The sequence below is a fragment of the Atta cephalotes genome (genome assembly GCF_000143395.1).
Source record: "Atta cephalotes unplaced genomic scaffold scaffold00067, whole genome shotgun sequence".
Taxonomy (NCBI): Eukaryota; Metazoa; Arthropoda; class Insecta; order Hymenoptera; family Formicidae; genus Atta; species Atta cephalotes.
Window position 1 is genome coordinate 884,981 of NW_012130131.1, and position 22,160 is coordinate 907,140.

The window sequence follows — 22,160 nt, forward strand, 5'->3', positions numbered from 1 at the left end:
GTTTTTTCAGGCTGATTTAAATAATGATCAGTTGGAGAAGTATTATGCAAATCATGGTGTTCATAGATCTCGATGATTACACATCATTTTCGATATTTATGTAATAAAACAATTTTTTTTCAATCAAAAGCAAATAATATAAATTGTAATACATTAAAAGAATTTCAAAAAGCTAGACTATTTATGTTAGAATATGTATCCTTATATAGACGTAGAATATATGCATGCAAAAATCATAAAAAATGGTTATTTGTAAATAATATTATATTGCGAAAACCTTTAATAATTTAGAATATACCATGATTGTAAAATACATATTCTGACACAGCGGATTACTAAGAAAAAATTCGATAATAAAGATCAAACTATATTTAATGCTTACCACGTGTATATAGCGTAGAATCAACCATAGGGCATAGCGAGAAGAACCAAAAGAAGAATGACGAGAGAATGTTGAGTGTCGATCGACTATCGAATTGATGTGAGATTTTTCAAGATGACGGGGAGAAAGTCAGCGACTGTATTATATATAGAAGGAATATGGCAAATGACACTCGTCTTCGATTTCAACGCCACAAACGGCATGACTTAGAATTAATTTTTTGACGCAAATTTTAAAATCCTTTATTTAAAGTTTCAAAGTTTAATTAAAAAATGGCAATTTTTGATCATCCACAGTATCTATTCCATCTCAAATTTGATAGTTATTATTCGTCTAGTACTTACTAACCAATTTTTATGAATGTAGCATATTTCTAGACTAAAATAAAATACTAATTTATATGATGAAGCACTAAATTTGTAAAAATTTTTCTCAATTAATCAATATTTAATTTTAAACAATGTGACATTACAACAAATCATTCATATGAAATGACGCTTTCGCATAACATCAAGAAACCCGAATGTGCTAATTTAAACACAATGCGTCATATTGTTGACCACCAATGACCAATGTTTTTCTTCATTCAACATCAGAAACTGTGTCAACAAGATGGCGTATCGCTAATCACACTCTCGTGTCCTTTTCATATAATCATCTATACATACATCCCCTCTCTTGATAGATATTTCACACCCAATTGTTTCCTACTCCATGGAATAATGCAGAAAAATGTCAAATGAATTTTTAACATACACAAATCGCAGGAAGAAACTCTCCAGATGTGTACATAAATTGACATGTAAATGTGCGATCGACACGTGAAGACAAAGATATCTGTCGGCGCTTTCTCTCTCTAGACGAGCACTTTTCTGCTCAGGAAGACGGGAACGATGCGCGAAGTGCCTGACGTGGAGAAGGAACCGAAAAAAGGCATGTTTTTTCACACAATGCGCAAAGTGATCTTTTTCCAGTAGTTCCAGTGTCAAAGCTCGTCGGCGACGCAACGCGACGCGACGTGACGCGACGCGACGCCGCTACAGGAGTACCGTGTCATGCACAGCCCGGATAGGCTTTGCCGTACGTTTCGCTACCTTTCGCCAGCGCTGTCGCTACGAAGGCGCAAAGTGCGCAAGGTGCACGCGGGGCGAAGACTATGAACGCGTTGTCGACCTGTGTAACGTCTGTGACGACTATCGAATTGCCATCTCTACGGTCGCGGCTTGTCGCCGCCACCGCCAACGCGAACACGAGAATGACCTAAACCAGCTTGCTGTCGAATCATAACGTGGATGATAAGGAACTGTCTCGATATACGATGCAGAACTTACGTCGGATGTGCTGGCTGTTTTGGGTGGGTCTACCGATGCTCGCAGCCTATCCTGTACCGTCGCCGCTTGTCACTGGTACGTCGTTCGCGAGTACACACTGTTGTCACGAATGTCAATCGACCTGTTCCTTAAATTCTGTCACATATGCATTCCTGTTCTAGAGACAAGAGAGTTTAAATGTTGCTTTTCTCCTTTTTCAAAATTAAAGAAATAAACTGCTGGTGATATTGACAAGCAAAAATATAGGATGCTTTCCATTTGTGACATAAGTTGACATAAGATACTGTCGTGTTACTTGTTATACTTAAAAAGAAATAGTGAAACATAAATTTGAAGTTTGATGAAAACATAGATAGAAAGTTTTAATATTGTCCAGTGTAGCGAAAAAAAATAATACAACTTTGTAGTAACGATACTAAATATTAGTTAGCATTGAATAACTTTATTCTTATCGTAGATTCATCACAAGGACGTGCTTCCTGGCAATGGGAACATTATTGGATGCGTTATGCGATTGCTCTGTCGAGCGTCACCGCCACAGCATTAACTTTAGCTGGATGTCTTTGTTGCCAAAGACATAGAAGACCCAAAGGATTTCAGGTAATTTGGAGAGATTTTTATTTTGGATAATTTTTCATATCTAAGAAACATAGAAAAAGTGACGTTTTCGACTACATTGTTTTTGAATTCTAACATCAATCTCTGCATTTTTTAATTATAGGACAAAGCAGAAAAATACAATCAGGTAACATTGATGTTGCAGGCCCCTTATCTGTTGCCACATAAATTACTATTTTTAAAACGAGAATGTAAACAAAATTAATGTTTGACTAATCTTAAAAGTGGTACAGATTCTATCTATGAAGATTCTGTATCTATAAATTATTATTGATATATATATATATATATATATATATATATATATCAATAATATTTTATATGTATTCCTAAATAATGAAAAAATTGTTTCTTATTTAGATTATATTTGATAAGTTCTTATAGATAGAGTTTAGTACTGTTAGTACATATAAATAATGCATATATTACTGTAGAGCTAGAGCTTTATAATTTAATGATAACCTCTTTGAATCTTAAAGAGATGATTATATCTTTTATAATTCTAAATTATTAGAAACGCCCTAAGTTGAACTCCTTTTTAAATATGTTTATAAGTAGCATGCGTAGTATACATTAGCAAGAAATCTTTATGTATCGTAGCATGTTATAATTATGCAAAAGCATATAAACGACACTATTATATCGTTATAGGAATTCAAGGATGGAAGCAGTACAGGACAAGAAAATGCAATCGATCGCTCTGTTGAAGGATTGGAATTAGATGCCTCCAGAACGTTAGCCGCTTCCGAAAGAGTTCAGTTTGAACCCTTACCAGTAGATTCGATCGTATCCGGAACTAGAAGTGTTCCAAAACATAAAGCAATACCTTTGTCAGCACCGCATATCGAGGATCAAGATACGGATTATCCAATTCTACAAGAACCATGTAATGAATGGTTTAATTCCAACGAGCTTTATGTTCCCAGAGAGAAACTCAAATATCTTAGGGAAATAGGTCATGGATGGTTTGGAAAAGTCGTTGAAGGTCGAGCAGATTTGGAACAATCTAAAGGCATATCGAAATCAGGTGGCGTAGTAGTAAGAATTCTCACCGAAGAAGCTACTACCAGAGAAAAGGCTTGGTTTCTTGGCGAGGCCACGCCATATTTAAAACTACGTCATCAAAATGTCTTAGCTTTACTTGGGTTTTGCTTAGAAACCGATCCGTATCTTTTACTGTTTGAATCGTGTCCAGCTGGCGACTTAAAAGGTTTCTTGCTTTCAAACCGCGATAGCAAATCAAGAGAAGCACTTGCCAAGGAAAATATTCCAATACGAATTACGATAGATATTGCATCTGGTTTAAAACACATGCATAGTCATGGCTTTGCGCATACGGATCTCTCTGCAAGAAACTGTTTAGTTGCTCCAGACTTATCGGCCAAGTTAGGTGATTACGGTACCGGTGTAGAGAAATATCCCGAGGACTATTATATAGTAGGAGACCGAGCCTTACCCATCAGATGGTCCGCGCCAGAAAGTTTGAATTGTACAGACACTACCATCGAAACGCAAGAGATTACATTACAAGCCAATATGTGGAGTTACGCGGTTCTCCTTTGGGAGATCGCTAGTTGGGGAGAAAGACCTTACAACGATATGAACGACGAACAGGTTATTCAGATGATTCTATCTCTGAAAAATCAATTTGTGCCAAACGGCACGAAACTGCTGCAAAATTATCTCACTAATTGTCCGCCAAATATATTTCAAATGATTCGCTTGTGTTTGAATGTCAATGCGAAAGACAGACCTTCCTTGGATGATGTAAAGCTGATTCTCCTGAATGAACAATCGGCACACATAGATTTTGAGCAACGATGGGAGAGTCTACGCGCGAATACTTGCAAACAGTATGTACGCAGTGCTAGCTTACAAGATCTACGTGGTAGTATCGATTCCGACTACTGGACTCATATCGTGGATGACACACAAATGACAGACTCATTACAATCTTCGTTTCGTCTTGGACCTGACGAACAAGTGAGGAATATCCCCAAAATGAAGACTGCCATGATATTTCAAGAATCTGGCTCGGAAACCGAGGAAGAAAGTTGGAAGGGTCGAATCGAACAGGGTGTATATACTGAAAAAGTCAAACAGAAATCCAAGTCTGTAACAGATCTTATGGTACTTGTACATATCGATCCTGATTCCGATGCAGAATGGTCAATGGGAGCGCAAACGTCGGAGAAGAATGTTAAAAAGAAGTTACCTGTGACCGGTAGCGACAGCGATCTTAGACATACCGTGCCTGCGGATGAGTTTGATGAAGCATTGAAGAAGTTACGAGATCCTTTACCAAGTAACACTACCAATAAAATCTGGTCTGTAGAAAATATACAAGAGCCAAAGGTCTTAACTTTGACTACAGATCAAAGTCAGATGCCGATCTTACGTCTCTCTTTGGACAGTACGAGAAAAACTCCGGAAAATAATAATATCGCGCAATCTAATGCAAGCGTGAATAGTAAGCAACGAGGCAGTGAAAAACATGTATTAAGACTCTTGTCGAATGAGGATTCGGACGTCCCCCTTCTTCGCTATGTACCTGACCAAACATTTTCCGATGAAGAAGTAGAACAGGAGGATCATGAGATGCATGATATACTCTTCGTCAATAAAGAGGACAGTGACGATATTTCTAATGTAAAAAATGTTGAGACCAATACAGTAGACGTTTTACTTTGGAATCACGCGTTAGATTCCGCTTTACAACACAAAATACCAGGCTTTTCAGATGAAGCAGAATTCAACGAATATATAGACGCATCGATTGAGCAAAGTAATACTAGTGCACCAGAACTAACTACTTCTACGCCAGATGCACCACAGTTTTGTAACAACTATTCAATTTATACCACTGATGATAGTTTTTCTATTGTAGAAAATGCGGAAATAGAACGAAAACCATTGCCAAATGATGACGAGGAGGAGAGAAAGCAATTATCCACGCCGGATGATGAACAAAGTTCCGATTCCGGTTTTCGAGATAAAGAATCTTGCGAGGAAGAGGAAGCAGTTTGTTCATCCGGCAATCCTCTGTCTTCAGTAAATAGCACTGCAGTTTCCAGATCGTCATATTCCGAAGAAGAGCCATTCCAAATTCTATTTGAGTTAGACACTATTCTTGACGCGGAATATTACGCTACTTCCGTTGGTCCTGAAAGTATAACGGAAGGTGTAACTTCCACTTCTGACATCGAGAAGAATATATCACCTTCGAAACAAAGTAATTTTGACTTAAATCACATTTCTGTTAAAGTTGACGTTACCAATTCCGATTCGACTCACTTGAATGATACAAAGCAAAGTTTGAATCGGGTGAAATATGAAAGTACGATAGAAGACGAAATGGAAAATAAGGACATAACTCCTAAAAAAATGCAGGTATTTAAAGCCGATAGTGATATCCATCAATCACATCATTCAGAAGTGGAGACATACGCCTTAAAATTGGACGCTCTCAATACTCAACGAGGTGAATGCTCATTGGGAGATTACGAAAATGAGGATGAGGACAGTTCAACGGTGAGCTTACGTAGCGACAACTCATATGTGTCGTTCAGTATGGAGGAAGAATTCGTAACGGCGATTCGTAACGAACTCAGGGAAAAGTTGCCTCAAGCTCAGATGCAAATCGTGGAATCCTTGGAAATACACGATGATGAAAATTCTTCCATCTCTGATGACGCGTATGGCAAACAGTGGGACGATGAAGATGGCGAGGATTTAGCTAATCAAGTTAGCGGAGGTGTAGATATTTCGATCAGGTAGTGGAGTCTTTAAAAATAGATTATCTAACAAAGAATTAAATAATAATTTTTTTCTATTTATTAGTATAACGTGAAGTTTTTTCTATTATGTCCAGGTACAATGTATATGGAACGCCGCTTAGCCCTATCCTAGAAGAGCGAGAAAGTACCGTCACCTCCGAATCTTTAGTGTCAAATTCTAGAGAAACGTCCGTCGCTTCGAGAGAATCGGTGCCGTCCGAAGATATGCTGTTGGTGGATACTCGTACGAATGAATTGATATTATTGGAGGGACGATTACAGGATGAAGATCGAGATACGACGAATGGCGATCTGTCCGAGGAGGAAAATTTAGATTACACTTGTTCAATAGCACGTCCATTAGAGGATAAGTCGCATATCATGAAAACGAATGGAGGTGCGCCGTTACCAAGTCCTGAGGAAGAATCCAAATGGCAACAGTTACCTTCTTTCCCACTACCTTTACCTTTACCATTGCAAGATGATTTAATGTCGACGAGTTTTGTCACCGAACGCGAATGCTGTAGTCAAGATGAAGACGAAGAAGAGGAGGAGGAGGAAGAGGAAGAAGAAGAGGAAGTGGAAGAGGAAGATGAAGATGAAGATGGAGAAGAAGATGAGGATAACAGTTCTAGTTCCGGTGAATTTGTGTGGAAGGTATCTCGTTTCAAAAATAATGGTATTAAGTACTTCTTATTGTTTTTTTTTCCAAATTTCGATCAAAACTTATGTCCTGTAGAGGTATAACGAGCTACACATCGAGCAAATACGAATCAGAAGTACTGTGAATAACGATAAAACGAACACAGCGACGAGTGCCGAATTAGAGGAAGAATTAGCCATCGAGGACGAAGAGGAGGAAGAAGAATTCACACCTTCGGCCTGGAATGCTACTTTAGCACCACATCGATCGGCACTGAGGTCTCCGGACAAAACGTTAAAATCAGGAGTAAATACCATACAAATAATAAATATTACATACAAAATTATTCATATCCTTGTATCAGTGATCATTAATTAGTGATCATTAATATTGATATTGATCATTAAAATTGATAGTGATATTCTTCTCGTTCTTTTGATCGCCGCTAGGATGAGTTGGTAGGTGTGTCGATTACTTAAGTACAGAGCAATGCATGTAGTTTTAACATTCCTCTCCCGTGACTCTTTCCCTTGCAGAAATTTAATTTGAGGTACTTAGCGCACGTACTTTTCATGAATGTACACACTAGACATGCTAAATATAGGTATAAGCATATATTTCCCTACGATCGAATTGACAATGCATGATTTGCTTAGGATCAGAAGAAGAGCGTGTGGTTTAAGAAACAACGCTATCAATGCGTGTACGAGTATCCGAAGGAAACGTTACCAACGGACAGTCAAGCGGATACTATTACCAACTCGGAACCAACGTCATATTCTGGTATACTTTTCGTATGCGAGCGATAAATATTTTGTATCTATAAAAAATATTTCTCTTAAGTTGAACACAGAAAGACAATGTCTGAACTCGAATAAAAATAAACGATTTATTTACTATTCTTTATATTATAGATTGGGAAGAAATGATGAATGAACCACGATTAGATCTATATCCTTTAGATTATGATGATACCAATCATGTTGGTATGTATGAATTCACCAAAACTTTTATACAATATATTACATATTTTTTCAATTTCTGTAAAGCAAGATAGCATTTATTTTTGTTACAGGAAACGAAGAATTTTTTGTATCTAGTTCAAATCGACCGTTTCAATTTCAAACTGGTGAAAGTAAATACGTCAGCCAATTTTTTCCTGGTGCAAACGTGGCTTCATTTTCCGACGATCGAGATGAAACAGATAGTTACCAACAAGATCCGCATCAGAATAACGTTGATTTCGCGCATGAATATGATCAATGTCAGCAGCATCAATTAGGAGAGTTAAGACACACTAGAGATCGTTTGAAATTAAACTTGGTATCGTCGAATGGAATACCGTCCGCCCCGTTTGTTCCTGCGAGACAATCGCTCGAAGACGATAAACAATTAGATATTAAAGAGAATCACGAACCGGAACTCTTAGAGAAAGTCACGCAGGACCAATATATTGTATTGAGTTCAATAAATGACACATTACCAAAGGTGCCTCATGAAGATATTCAGATCGGTTCATCTTCTACAAGAATTTCTCAGTGTGATAGTCAAGAGACGCTGGAGCCCACCGAGAAGTGCAGTGTTTTAGCTCGTGATTAAAATGAGACTAAAGTCTGTAATGGAATTTTAGGACAGTTTAGTATACACAAATCCGTCCGAAATAATCTCGTCGTGAAAATATGGTGATTCTCTTTGTTGACGCACAATCTGGTGGATTATCACCGATGAGATTATTACTACGACACGAATCTCGAACAAATGTATATAAGAAAGATGTAGCCAATATTACTCGAGGCTATACAAATCGATCGGTTGTATAATGGATCTTGTTAGCGAAGTTGTTATGATTGTTCTGTAATAAATATGAAAAAATGTCAATATATAAATAGTCGCGGCTTTATATTATTAATAAAGCTTATTCATATGACGGTTTATAGTCACAGTAAAACAAAGTAAGTAACAACGGAGGAGCTGTATAAAATGTGAACATATGAGTATTAATTCTAGACAATCGATTTGTAGAAGCTACATCGAATTACGATGAACAATTCGTTGCGCGTGTAAATAATTATTATTTATAATATAATTGTTAAACGAGCAGTAGTGCCTATGTAGAACAATTATTTTTGTGACTCCTCTATAAGAAACTCCATATATAACCATCTTTTACGTCGTTTTCTTGTTCTTCTCTGTCAACACTCATTGTCATTCTTGATATTAATTACATTATTAACAAATCTGCTCTCTACACTATCAAAGTATTATATAGTAAAGTATACGGGACTGTCATCCCATTTTTAAGGATTCAAGGTGGCAAAGGAAAAATACGAAAATACTTGCACGACTAATTTTCTATACGATATATACACGATGTATTGATAGACTTTTACTTTTATTATAGATCTGTGATGAGAAGAATATAGTGCGTACATTGATATGTTTTATATTGGATTTAAAACTATTATATTAAAACTATTATATTAAAACTATTATATTATATTGAATGAGAAACAAGACAAGAGCTCTTGCATTATCGAATATGTTATGAGTTGGAAATTCGCATATATTGTACTGTAAAGCGAGAATCTTTCAAACCAGTTTGTTTTAATGAATGCGTAAAAAAAAGTGATCATGTTATAGAAAATTTTGCCTTTTCTGTAATAATATAACATATAACAAGAAATCTCGAACAGAAATTTCAGATATTTACCTTTATGCTAACAGATAACTTTGTGCGTTTACGGTATATTTGCTTCACGACACCATATAAAAGTGTGCAATAAAAACAAATAACTGTTAATAAGTTCAACATGATACATTGTGTGTAAAGGATATTCTATAGATCTAAAATATTCGCGGAAACTTGATAAATATAAATACGATCGCAAATGCTGTTTTAGAGAAATTTTTACAAATATTTGTTTGCAATAATGTATCTCTGTATAATTGTATAATTATTCGTCCTGAAACACAAAGAGACTATTGTAATTAGAACGAATTAATGAAACAGTATCGAAATGCAAATGATAGTTTAGTAAGAAAAAAGTGTGGGAAAAAGTGCCACTGTCGTTTCACAAATGCACATGATATTGAGAAGAAAAACAAATCGCTGCTACCATAACACCGTGAGTGCTGTCGTTTCTCACTACTACCACACCTATTATTACTGATACTGCTTTGTGCTCATTATGACATAAGCTAAAATAGAGAACAATTAATATATTGTTATACAGAAGATATTAGTTTATTCCATCAAAAACCATCTTTAAATATCCTAATTTTTTATATACAATACTTTTATTTTTATTAAAATATACACGTTTTATTATATGTACAAATGTATATGTAATAGTAAAATCTTATTCTAGATATCTTAGATAAATTTATACATTTATACATCATTTTTTCACAACGACATATTTATTATGTCCTAATATTTTTATAACTGTTTTAAAACCCGAAGAATCTGAATGCGAGCAGGTTTTTTAGTTTGATGAAATTCCTCACAATACTTTATAAATTACGTTGATGATTACGCCATAGGATAATCAAGCCATCATGATCCGCAGATGCGAGTAAAGATTCGTCATAATTAAAGGACAAAGCTAATGTAGGTGTTGCATGGCCGTGCAGTCGATTGATCCTAGCGGCCTTTCCCTCTCTCGTTGAATCCAACAAATGAACAGCACCATCTTCCGATCCCGTAGCTATTAAGCACGCACCCATTTGTGGACAGAAAGTAGACCTCAAGGGATATAATCTACAAAAAAGATACACACAAATATAGTATTATATCGTAAGCAAAAAATGCGAAGTTTTTTTTTACATAATGAAAATAATACCTATGTTTGATAGGATACTTTCTCCAAAAGTATAAAGAACCGTGATTATTTGCAACACGATATAATAGTACGGCATTGCACGCGCTGCTTATTAACAGAGCAGCCCAAGGAGCATCCTTTGATAGCCAAGAACGCCAGGAAAGACTGGTTATCATACCACCAATCTCCTGCACTCTTCGCAATTTTGTCAACCGTCCTATGCCAGTTTCTAGTCGAAAAGCCACTATAACACCTCTGTTATTGCCTGCCCAAATCACCGAACCACCGCTACCCTCGCATGCCAAGGAAAGAATCTAAAAACATGACATAGCAATTTATACGCTTGTTTTTTAAATGTCGCTCTTTTTCTCGAGATAAAACTGACCTTTCCGCCAATTTTGCAGGATCCACCGCGCGTATAGATGCCGGTAGATACATTCAAGATCTGGATCAATCCTTGAGAATTACCAGCTACTATTAAATTATTATTGGCAGGTATAAAATTGCAGCAGAGGACTTCCGCTCGCTGTTGATCATCCACTACTCGCAAACAAACCGGATCTACATCTGTGCATACTCTCCACAGCCTTATTGTCGCGTCCAAAGAGGAAGAAACAATCAGATCATTGCTGATACTCCAATCAAATGCAGTTATACCATTACGATGGCCCTCCAAAAGAGCAATCACTTTCGGAGGTGTACTGACAACTTCACATATTGACAAAGTACCATCCAGCGACGCGCAACATAATTTGGATCTATCATTATTGGCAAACTTGAGCATTGTTACAGCCGCCTTGTGCTGATCGAAAACATGATGGACTCCAGCGAATGCAAAGTTCTCTGCTGTTGATTTCCGTTGTACGTGCTGATGTCTCATTCTATTTTCCGACGATTCTTCACTTATAGTACGATTTCCCATACTATTTTGCTCCAACCTTTCTCCATAACGTCGCCGTAATAGTTCTGATCGTAATTTTAAGTATCGTGCGCCAATCTCTGGGTCTGTAGAAAATTTCTCCCGAAGCAGTTGATTCCTTCGACGAATATACAACATACCTAGAGCGGGAGAATTCAAACATAATGAAAACTAACTCGACTGATTAAAGTAATGTAAGTAAAAACATTAAACATACCTAGACTGGGAAGTTTATTAGCCCGTAGTGTATTATACTTTGCATCAAGTGCAAACACCTGTTGATGCCACGTAGTGACCATCTTTCGCGATGTGCCAGCTTCAACGTTACTGATTTGTACTTCTGTCATCGATGTATGTGTAACTTTTGTAATATTTCACAAAAACATTTCAAGAGATACTTTTTTCTATTAACTACACGACGCTATTTGTGCGTGTAGCTTAAAACTTTGCCTATCTTCGCAAGAAACGCATACAAAAAGTCACAAAGAAAATCAAATAAAATAAGAAAACTGAGAACGCGCACACGACTTTTTTTTCATTTCCACAATTCAAGATTAAATTTTAAATTAACAAATCGATCCTATTCAATCGTAAACGCGCTCATCGTGTAACTTGTTTAGTCAGCAACTTCTTACTTCTAATTTCCTTATCTTTCTCCTCGATTGTTTTAACAGCCATCGTTCGAGAAGTTGTTGTTTCAACTTTCTCCACCTTTCCCAAAAGATATTAATTTATTAACAATATTTACGATTAATCACTTGTATCGACAATCCTTTCATTTTTATTTCGCAAGGTTATATCCTCCAACGCTTCTTCGACTTTCAGCCATGTTCAAACTCTTCATCCTCAAATCGATCAATCGGACCGCGAATTTCAAAATAAGCAATAGATATTTTGCGGATAAAATAATTTTTACTGCAAATATATAAGTAAAGGAATTTTATGTCATTGGAATAAAGTTGTTTTAAAGAAATTGAGGAACACGTTAAATGTACGGGAACATAATACAAACATTTGCACCACGGATATGTAAATCGCCAGACTTCTTTAATACATTTATTCTTATATATCCATATTTATACACAGTAGTAGCTATTATTATTATTATTAATCATATAATAGCAATAATTGAGTAATGCATATATCGTGCATTCTCTCTCGCTCGGTTAATATTTGACAAAAATACAAAAATTATTAATGTATAATTATATGAGAACAAACGTGCTTAACTCTGAATCTTATTCCTCTCTTTCTTTTTTTTCTTCATTTTTAATGCTTCCCCCATAATATTTTGCATCTTTTCCCGTCACTTTCCATTATACATTACACTTCTTTTGTTCTAAGTTGATTCGAGTATACACGAAGTCTGAGAGTCGACTATAAAACATACACTAAGATAGAACGAAAACGTTACTTGATTCTCCCAGTCGTTCATCAATTGCTCCTTCGTTGATGCCGACTGCGTGTACATTTGAACGCGTATTTTAACTCGTAATAAAGTAGCTATAATAGTCCACGTTCGCGGGACCATAGCAAAATCAAAGAAATCCAATTTTCTCTTCTTTTTCTTTCTTTCGAGAATTTATATGAGTACAGATTTACACTTTTCTCCGAAAAAAAAGGAAGCTAATCTACATTTGGTCTTCCGATCTTTTCAAAACACATCCTACTCATACCGCATTTTTTATGTATATATTTATATATATACGAGTTATGTATTTATATATTTATATATGTATATATATGCAGTCGCTAACAAGAGTTTACTTACAACTATTTACCTCTCGCTTTTATATTAGCGATAAAGCTTTGTCGACCATCGGACTCGTCGGTCCATAGTATTCGTGCTAGAAGAAACATTATTCCTTACGTTTATCGTACACGCAAGTCGTAACAATTCTCACAGCACTTTTGTGAAAAACGATTCACATACATTTATGTCTCTCGTCCGTTCGACGTATTTGCTTTGAACTTATTCTTGTTCTTTTTCTCTCGCTCTCTTTCTCTCTCACTCTCTCTCTTTCTCTCTCTTTCTCTTTCATCAGAGAAATATCTGCGATCATTCATTTTATTCACAATGCAAAAATGTAAAGTATATCTTCAAAATATGTGTTTCATTGTTGGTCAATATATGTGTATTATTTCGTTCCGATTAATATGTATATAGCTATACAGTTCGCGCACTTCTAATCAGCATGAATAATGTAATATTAACGAATGTGTACACCAGACGGAATCGATAATGGCTTCTTTTCTTTCTTTCTTTCTTTCTTTGCTTTTTATTACAATCTCATAATGAAAAAGATACAAATATCGCTGTTAATCACTGTTACTGCATACGTCGTTACTATATATGCTCAGTCGTCTCAATAATCGGTCATGTCAAGTCTCATCTTCATTTTAATCATTCATGATTTCTTAAACAAATTAATTCGTCTCTACTGCGTATACTAGATAACGAAGAACGTGCATGTGTTTTTTTGCAATGGAAAACATCACATGTCATCTCTCAAACGTGCTCTGCATCACATGCTCTGCATCATGAGCGAGAGTCAAATACGCGGCTATTTTTCGAGCAAACTGTGAAAAAATTGCAACTTTTGATTTGATAACGTCATTGACGTTTTTTCTGCAAAAACTTTGAGATATAATAAAGATCAGGAATCTTGCTAATCTGATGGGAACCGATCCTTTCCTTAAAAGAAATTATCTATTTTCTTTTTGGTATATCTAGAAATGCACTAGTATGCCAAATGATAATCCGTAACGTTTTCAGATGTGTCAATACTTTCCAAATAATTTCTTGGACAGTAATCATATACAAGATTTTAAACATAATTTTTATCAATTAAATGACTTATGACATCTAAGTGCCGACCTAAATTAATGAATAAAGAACAAAAATATAACAAAATTTTTTTTTTACATAAAGTTACTAATTTGAATCGTAATATATTCTTCTTATATCCATAATTCAAGAGATTCTAATAGAATAAAACGCAATCGTTGTCAATTTTATGAAGACCCATATCTTTTTGTTTCAAATTTAATTAAATGTGCGGAAAGCAAGACAAAAGGTGAAGACGGGTATAAAAATAATAAAAGAACAGAGCACTATTTTTACTACATATTTGTGGCATATTTGATTTTTTTTTAACTACACTTAGAAATAATGCGAGTTGCATATATAGTTCTCCATTTTTAACCGAGATTATATGCAATAATTTCAATATAATATGGAATAAACGTCATATATGCATATTAATGAGTAATAAAAATCATCACTAATCACAAAGATGCGTAACGCGATTAAATCAAGTTTATGCAAGTGCAACGATTATACTTTTCACAAGGTCGCTGTGATGAACCAAAAATAAAAATGCTACAAAACGCGGTAATAATAAATTTATACAAGCGTATGTACGTTTCACGCGTACATCTTTATTTTCGTCTCTTTTATGGAAACAGCTCTATGCTACCTCACAAAGATGCGCTTTTCATGTTTATTAAGCCAAGATGCTTACATACACGAGAAAAAGAAAAGAGAACAATATAAAGACACACTATTATCACCCTATAATTAGCAGTCAAATATAATACGTTCGAAATTGCACTGTAATGTACAAACGGGAGATCTAGTGCGAACTCGACGGTTGTTATTCTTCTAGTTTCTTTTCCGGTGCATCATACGAGAAGGTCGCGATACTGGCTTCGTCATATCCTATGACGTACCAGACGATTTATCATGAATTCTGTGACATGGTCGCATCATGGAATTCACGGAATCTATACAGATGATAATCCGTCTTTCGCAATCCATCGCGTTACAAACGCTACAATTTCATTTGGCACGAGTGCAATTCACAGTTAAGAAGGAATATGCAAATTATTACATATAGGATTTGCACATATATCACCGCATAAAATGCAAGGAATTATTTTATTGTGATATCGCGCTCTACGCCAATCTCTTGGAGAAGTTTGCGAGTGTGCTGAACTGAACAAATAAATTATTATCAAGTACAAGTGAATGTAATACACAGCATACACAGGAGGGGGAGGGGAGGGAGGCGAGAATTGGTTATTCATTACCAGTGAAGGAAGCATCCGGTCAATAATTGCATATACCTTTCAATTTTCAAAAGTATTCACTCTTCATTCCACATTGACTCGTGTTATTCTCGAAAAAAGTGAAGTCTCTCGTCTATCAATTTTATGCGTCATTTTTAACTATTGACAACGTCAAAGTCTCTATGTCACACAATCGCGCTTCACAACAAAGGACGATTTGTTATTCTACTAGTAGGATGTTATGTTCTTACTTCGTCCTTCTTCTGTGTTCGCGTTCGAAACTTTGTCTTTTGTTTTTTCTTTATGTTTAGTTGCTACCGGTCCAATAACTAGGACTATATCCAGGCTTCGCTTGAGCTTTGTTCTGCGAACTCGTGTTGGACCTTTGGTTACCGCTGTTGCCACCATCCTGATGAAGCGGCTGGTGCAACTGATGTGGTATAGTCGGGATGAATAAATGTGGGGCACCATAACCACCGGGTAAGCCAGCATTTTGACTACCCGTAAGACCGAATGGTGGTGGCGTAGCCGAGTGGAAAGTCTGTTTTTCGTAAGACTAAAAGAATCGATTGAGTAAACATACGTGCGTAACACATACAGACATTTCTAACGACGATTACTTTTGAGTAATGTTACTTACATTCACTTTACCAAGAGCGACATGACTCTTGGCGTACATCGTAGCGCTGATATCTGTTGCGGAAGAACCAGCGGTATTAGTGTTTCCCGTGGAAGTGCCAGTTTTACCGGTTTGAGTTCCGGTGTAACTACTACCAGCCCCCTTATATTCTCCAGATGGGCCAGCGGAAGCCAGCGCATCGTAGCTCGCACCGGCGCCATAACCAGATCCATAGCTACCAGACTTAGCGCTGTATGCGCCGCTATTCGTCCCGGCGTTGCCGGCCGTAGCTATTTGCTATGATATAAATTGATTCGATCTTAGCATTTTTTGGTCCATTTCAGAAAGAGCCACAAACAGCAAAATTGGAAGCACAAAAAAACTTACCGGATAAATGGCAGGAGTTCCATATTGAAAACCTCCTGGCATAATTCCGCTACCGTAAGTAAATGCGTATGCGTATCCCGGAGGAAGAGTAGGATTTATCATTGGCTGTTGATGCTGTGTGGCGGTCTGCAAATCCCATAAGATTTGAAATTTTTAGACATCACGATTTTTGTTAGCGACGACTTTAAGGCTGGTCGAAACTCACCTGCTGCGACATAGTGGAAGGAACTGGCGATGCGTTGCTGTCGTTTCTAGCAAACCTGGCGTCGCTAATACTGGTATAGGCTCCTTGGACTCCTTGGACACCCTGTACGCCTTGCACACCAGATAGGGCATCACCTCTGCCACCACCGAGACTCGTAGCTGGACCAGTCGTCTGATAGCCCAGAGCCGCGTCATAGTAACCAGTAGTTGGCTGCACGTTAGTCAGGAAGGCCAAACACAAAACTACATGCATACACTGTGTACTCCAAATACAAGAGAAGGCTAACTAATTTCTACGCGTACCGAGCTGGGACAAATAACATGCGATTGTTGGGTCTATTGCTATGTGTAAAAAGTACTCAAAGTACTCTCATCCGACTTGAATCGATAGAACGAGCTACTAATTACGCGTACAGTCGCAATACACACACGAGTACATTCGCTTCCCGTTATCGACACGCTTCCCATGTTTATATAATAAAAAATATTCGAGTCAAACAAGCTAAAGAGTATAGTAAACTTCCATCAACCATTTATATATACAGGGTGCGTCACCAAAATCCGGACAAATTTCAATTTAAATTTTCCGCTATATTGTGCCTCCGTCAGAGATTGTTGTTAGCGTCCGAGAAAGCCTGATGCCTGATGCTCTAGTAAACAGTATCATTATGTCCTTAAAATGGCTGCGATGTTAAAACCAAGGAGTATAATCGAAGAGCCGCGATCATCGAAGGCCTTCGCGCTGGGCGCTCAGCAACGGAAATAATTCAATTCTTTGGATACTCGAGATCACCATTTACGTTATGACAAAATATCGACTTTAGGACAGTTCAATGAAAGTTCTAGTATGCCAGTGAAGAAGAGTCACTCGAAAGAACGCACTGCGAAGACCCTCGCAGTCGTTGAAAGAGCTTAAGCGCTAATTTCGGATGACCCAGGGTAATCGAAAATTAGCATCGATTGTTGATATAAGCGAGCCAACATGTGTCGAAGGACCTTGTCGAGGAGGACTTTCGATACAAATCGTATCATTAAAAATACGACAGATGCTCTCTAAGGCTGCCAGGACAAGCCTCAGAGTTGCTCGTCTCCCATTCTAGCCTCCCAACAGCCCAGATTTAAATCCTTTGGACTATTATGTATGGAACGTAGTTAAAAGGGTCACAAACAAGTCTCGGCATCCCAATGTGACGTCTTAATGTGATGATTAAGGATCGCTATTGAAGTAGCATTCGTCGGCATGGACAGCGCTACATTACAATGTGCGTGCGAACGCTTCAGACCGAGAATAGAAACCATCATTCAAGCTAATCGGGGATATATCGAATAATTGTGTTCTACAGAGATCCCCCAAATACCATGTAAAAGGATTTTTTATAATATTTAATTTTTCATTAAAAACATTTTATTTAAAGAAATTGTTCGATTTGTCCGGATTTTGGTGACGCATCCTGTATATATTACCACACGGAAATATAATGCATATTTTTTATATAATCTGAGATACGTGACATCATTCGTACACAGCCTACAATCAAGACAAAGAAGGAAGAAAAATAAGATAGATCGGAGATCGAAACAATTTCGTAAAGTATATCAAATAAGTTTCAGAATATTTTAAATTTTTCTCATCTTTCCATCATCGAGAAGATATTTTTGCACGAAGTAGTGTCGAAAAGCCGATCTGTCTTTACCAATGTAATTATTTTATAACGAAACATCTTACTACAGAGAAATAAAAACGGTTTACGGTGTTGTCGTGAAGGCATCCATAGGAATTTGAAACATTTCGAAAAGAATATTTGAATTACGAGCAGCTACCAAGCAATAAAGAAACGATTACCTCAGGAATTTTCGTACTAGATAATAACATAAAAAAGTAAGCGCTTCGAAGCAGTATAAACACACATTGTAATAGCAATGTGTAATTGTATAAAATATTATTATTTCAGTGTATAATGCCCCGAAGAAGCGTTACTCAGAGAGCAATCCATTTATATTTGAATGAATAGAGAAATAAATAAACTGATCCAGATCGAAAAGTGACTGACCATGTGTGGTATTCTCTGTTGTACAAGCTGTATATCTTCGTAGCTGTACACGGGCTGCTGGAAAGCTGCATATGGTACACCCGCTTGACCCATGATGTATGGATGACTAAGCATTGGCGTCATACTTCCAGCCGCACCACCGCCTGTCATGTTGCCGGTACTGCTACCCGTCACTACTCCGCTCGACGTACTTTTTGGAACCGCTAAAAAAAATATATCTTTTCGTTAAAATGGATTATTCCGTTTAATATGTTCAGTCCTAAAATAATCATTTTTTAAGTAAAAAAGATTCAACTCTTATCTAGGAATCTTGAGTAAAATATCAATTGTAATAAAAGAATTAAAATAAAAACAAATCCTAAGGTAACAAATAAAAGACTTGTTCATTAGAAAACTTCAAATAACAAGAAAAACGAAAATTTACTAACCATTGGAATTCGTTACTTTAGTCTGTGAACTATTAACAGACGTCGAGGTGAGACCCAATGTTGGTGCACTGGTCGTCGCGAGAGAACTGTTTGACGTCGTCGCACTGCTATCATACTGTGAATCCTTCGTCGCAGTACTGTTCAATTTGTGATTATGAGACGCTGCCTGCGGTTGGCTGGTATAACTTCCATATGGGTTCGCGTACACCTATTAATATTTTTTAACATATAAATTTGTATTATCAAATTATATAAGATAGAACTAAAAGATACAGCAAAAATTTGTACTAACAGACTGCGTAGCACTCTGGTAACCGGAACTTTGCGTTATTGGAGATGTGAATGTCGTGACTGCTATTGAAGACTGATATTGAGGCTGATAAGTTTGATACCCCGCATTGCTGTTTGATACCGTATTGGTAGCTTGCGCTGGATATTGTGATGTTGTAGCCGGTACATATCCGCTTGCGGACGGATAAACCTATCAAACAAAAATTGTTTTAATTTATAAATAATAAAGCTGTATACTCATCATGTATCTCTGACATTCTTAGTACGATGGAATTATACCTGACTGCTAGTGGTGGGCTGATTGTAACCGGAAGTCACGGACGCCGATGCGGAAGGAGAAGGTTGACTAAAATTCGACGTGCTGGATTGCGGAAACGACGTTGACGAGTTGTAACTCGCCTGTGAAACTGTTGCTGTCGCGGAATAACTATTCGCATTAGCGCCTGACGCATTTTGGAAGCTAGACTGAGACTGGTTATTAGTCGAATATGCATTGTAGGTACTTGGCGTACCACTCGACGGCTGGAAAGATGATTTTTGCGACGACTGGTAGGTCGTCGTACTACCATACGTTGGTGCGTTTCCGGGTGAGACTTGCGACGTGAAATCTTGCTTGGTTATATCCAAGCTTTGGCCACTACTGCTTCCACGAGTGAAACCTTGGGAACTAATTGTATGCTCATTGGATGTTGGTAGAGTGTCGGTACTCTGTAACTGAAAGTATAATTGTAATCCGATATATCAAAAGACACGTACAAATAATTACAAACAAAAAAATTTAATGAAAGTAAAATTTACCATTTGTGAACTGGCGTTGAAGGGTGTAGTGGAAGTCTGTGTAGTTTCGATGTCGAGCGAATTACTCGTATTGGCAGTGTTCACAGTATTCGCACCGGAAGAAATGTCTACACCGGCGATTGTATTATTTGTGGAATTATATTTTTCATTTGCCGAACCGTCGATGGAGCTGGAATCGCTACCGAATTCAAGCGCACCAAACTGTACATCGAGAAAACCGATTCCACTGTTGACCGCATCACCAGGCATTTCCACAGCACTCGATGGTATTTTTGATGGTGGAGGTACTCTTGGACGTTGTTTCGTTTGTCTTTGGGGCTGTAAATATAAGCGTCATCAAATTTCAGATAGTTCAACGCAAAAAAGATTATGTACAACTTTGAGAATTTATGAAAATATAGCAATATTGCAATACCTGACTGGACATAGATGACGAAAACGACGTTTGTGCAGCTGCTTTCAAGTTTTCACTCGTCTGCTGAGTAAGTTGCGTCAAATATTGAGTTTGTGCCGCTGTTAGTACGCCACTAATAGCGCTAGGTTGTTGTGACAATTGCATCGTCGGCAAACCCAATACTTGTTGTTGAACTTGCTGTTGCTGAGGTTGTATTAAATTCTGCTGTTGCATTGTAGACATATCCGACAATTTTGGTAGTTCCTATAAATAATGTAAAAAATACAATTATTCGAATATGGGCAAGAAGATATCTAAAAATATTTATGTACTGATAAAATTTTACCTCCTGTTGAAGCAGTGACAAATTAACCCCCTGACTGGTTTGCGTGGATATTTCCTGGGGCTTTTGTTCTTCCAGAATAGGCGGAGGTTCAAGGATGTTCGTACTTGGTGTGAAGACTTTGGTATCTGCCAAAGATCCTGTGTACTCCTCGTTATCCCAGTCTTCTGTAGAGTCCAAATTATTCCAAGCATCTATATATACAGTTTATTTCGTATAGCTGTAATATGTTTGATGTAATATGTTCGACACGTATGTACATACACATATGTATATATGTGTGTACATAATGTTTGATCTAATGCTTTATATATAGGATGTTTGGAAATTAGTGATAAGTCTTTCGCACAGGGCAGAATGGATCAAACTGAGAAGAAAAGTCCTCTATCATTTTACAATTTTCGCAATAGTTAATAAGATATTAATTGCTAAAAATTGCCGAAAATTGATTCAATAATTTTTTACTCAAATACTATTAATTTTACAAACCGCAAGAGATATATTGGGTAAGACACGAGAAAATAAGGAGAACGAGAAGAACCTTATGGAAGATGATATGCATGATAGCAGCAATAGCAGAAGAGGCAGAGGGATCCGGAAGATCGGGTCGCGGATGTCGTAGCGGGGCCCAATATATAGCACTGCATTTTTTTCATTTTTATTAACATGAGAAAATACAGTATTAAAAAATTCTGAAAAAATTTTTAGTTCTATAAGAAAAAAATAAACAATTTTTATCTCTTATAGTAAAGTAAAGTTGATAGTATTTGAATAAAAAATTATTGAAGACCAATTTTTGGCAAATGTTGGCAATTAATATCTTGTTAACTATTGCGAAAATTGCAAAATAGTAGAGGATTTTTCTTCTCAGTTTAGTCCATTCTGCTCCTGTGCGAAAGACTTACCATTAATTTCCAAACCTGTATATATATACACGTATAAAATTGTGTGTGTGTGTGTGTGTGTGTGTGTGTGTGTGTGTGTGTGTGTGTGTGTAGTAATAAATAACTAATACTATTAACTAAAGTTAAAAGTAAGTAGTATTAGAACTAAGTTAGTAAAAACTAACTTACGTTTTAACCGT

General features: G+C 36.8%; 3 protein-coding genes across 3 annotated transcripts in view; 1 reads left to right on the forward strand and 2 right to left on the reverse strand.

Moving 5' to 3' along the window:
• The first annotated feature begins 1,700 nt into the window (after window positions 1-1,700).
• LOC105623882 lies at window positions 1,701-8,349 on the forward strand. Its single transcript, XM_012205255.1, has 10 exons — window positions 1,701-1,788; window positions 2,171-2,313; window positions 2,435-2,458; window positions 2,983-6,104; window positions 6,203-6,764; window positions 6,847-7,056; window positions 7,200-7,208; window positions 7,407-7,533; window positions 7,665-7,736; window positions 7,826-8,349. The coding sequence occupies exons 1-10, from the start codon at window positions 1,701-1,703 to the stop codon at window positions 8,347-8,349; spliced, it is 4,881 nt and encodes a 1,626-aa protein (XP_012060645.1).
• Window positions 8,350-10,263: 1,914 nt separating this feature from the next.
• Window positions 10,264-11,837, reverse strand: LOC105623883 (WD repeat-containing protein 13-like). The gene is made up of 4 exons (XM_012205256.1): window positions 11,708-11,837; window positions 10,957-11,630; window positions 10,593-10,885; window positions 10,264-10,510 (listed from the first exon to the last, which is right to left on the reverse strand). The coding sequence occupies exons 1-4, from the start codon at window positions 11,835-11,837 to the stop codon at window positions 10,264-10,266; spliced, it is 1,344 nt and encodes a 447-aa protein (XP_012060646.1).
• A 4,031-nt stretch (window positions 11,838-15,868) lies between these two features.
• Window positions 15,869-22,160, reverse strand: part of LOC105623885 (protein lingerer) — a 9,480-nt gene continuing 3,188 nt past the window's right edge. The window contains exons 4-14 of the mRNA XM_012205257.1: window positions 21,080-21,270; window positions 20,755-20,997; window positions 20,340-20,657; window positions 19,821-20,255; window positions 19,543-19,731; window positions 19,251-19,458; window positions 18,823-19,025; window positions 16,773-16,982; window positions 16,568-16,693; window positions 16,202-16,477; window positions 15,869-16,117 (exon numbers count right to left, since the gene is read on the reverse strand). Of these exons, the coding sequence (XP_012060647.1) occupies window positions 15,869-16,117; window positions 16,202-16,477; window positions 16,568-16,693; window positions 16,773-16,982; window positions 18,823-19,025; window positions 19,251-19,458; window positions 19,543-19,731; window positions 19,821-20,255; window positions 20,340-20,657; window positions 20,755-20,997; window positions 21,080-21,270 (2,648 nt within the window). The remainder of the gene's footprint in view (window positions 16,118-16,201; window positions 16,478-16,567; window positions 16,694-16,772; window positions 16,983-18,822; window positions 19,026-19,250; window positions 19,459-19,542; window positions 19,732-19,820; window positions 20,256-20,339; window positions 20,658-20,754; window positions 20,998-21,079; window positions 21,271-22,160) is intronic.

Excerpts from the sequence above, each read along its gene's own strand:
- LOC105623883 (XM_012205256.1), bottom strand. The coding sequence starts at position 11,837 with ATGACAGAAGTACAAATCAGTAACGTTGAAGCTGGCACATCGCGAAAG. Across the intron at positions 11,631-11,707 it reads TAATAAACTTCCCAGTCTAG|GTATGTTGTATATTCGTCGA; the intron begins GTATGTTTAATG and ends CTCCCGCTCTAG. Across the intron at positions 10,886-10,956 it reads CCTGCAAAATTGGCGGAAAG|ATTCTTTCCTTGGCATGCGA; the intron begins GTCAGTTTTATC and ends TCATGTTTTTAG.
- LOC105623882 (XM_012205255.1), top strand. The coding sequence starts at position 1,701 with ATGCAGAACTTACGTCGGATGTGCTGGCTGTTTTGGGTGGGTCTACCG. Across the intron at positions 1,789-2,170 it reads ACCGTCGCCGCTTGTCACTG|ATTCATCACAAGGACGTGCT; the intron begins GTACGTCGTTCG and ends TTCTTATCGTAG. Across the intron at positions 6,765-6,846 it reads CCGGTGAATTTGTGTGGAAG|AGGTATAACGAGCTACACAT; the intron begins GTATCTCGTTTC and ends TATGTCCTGTAG.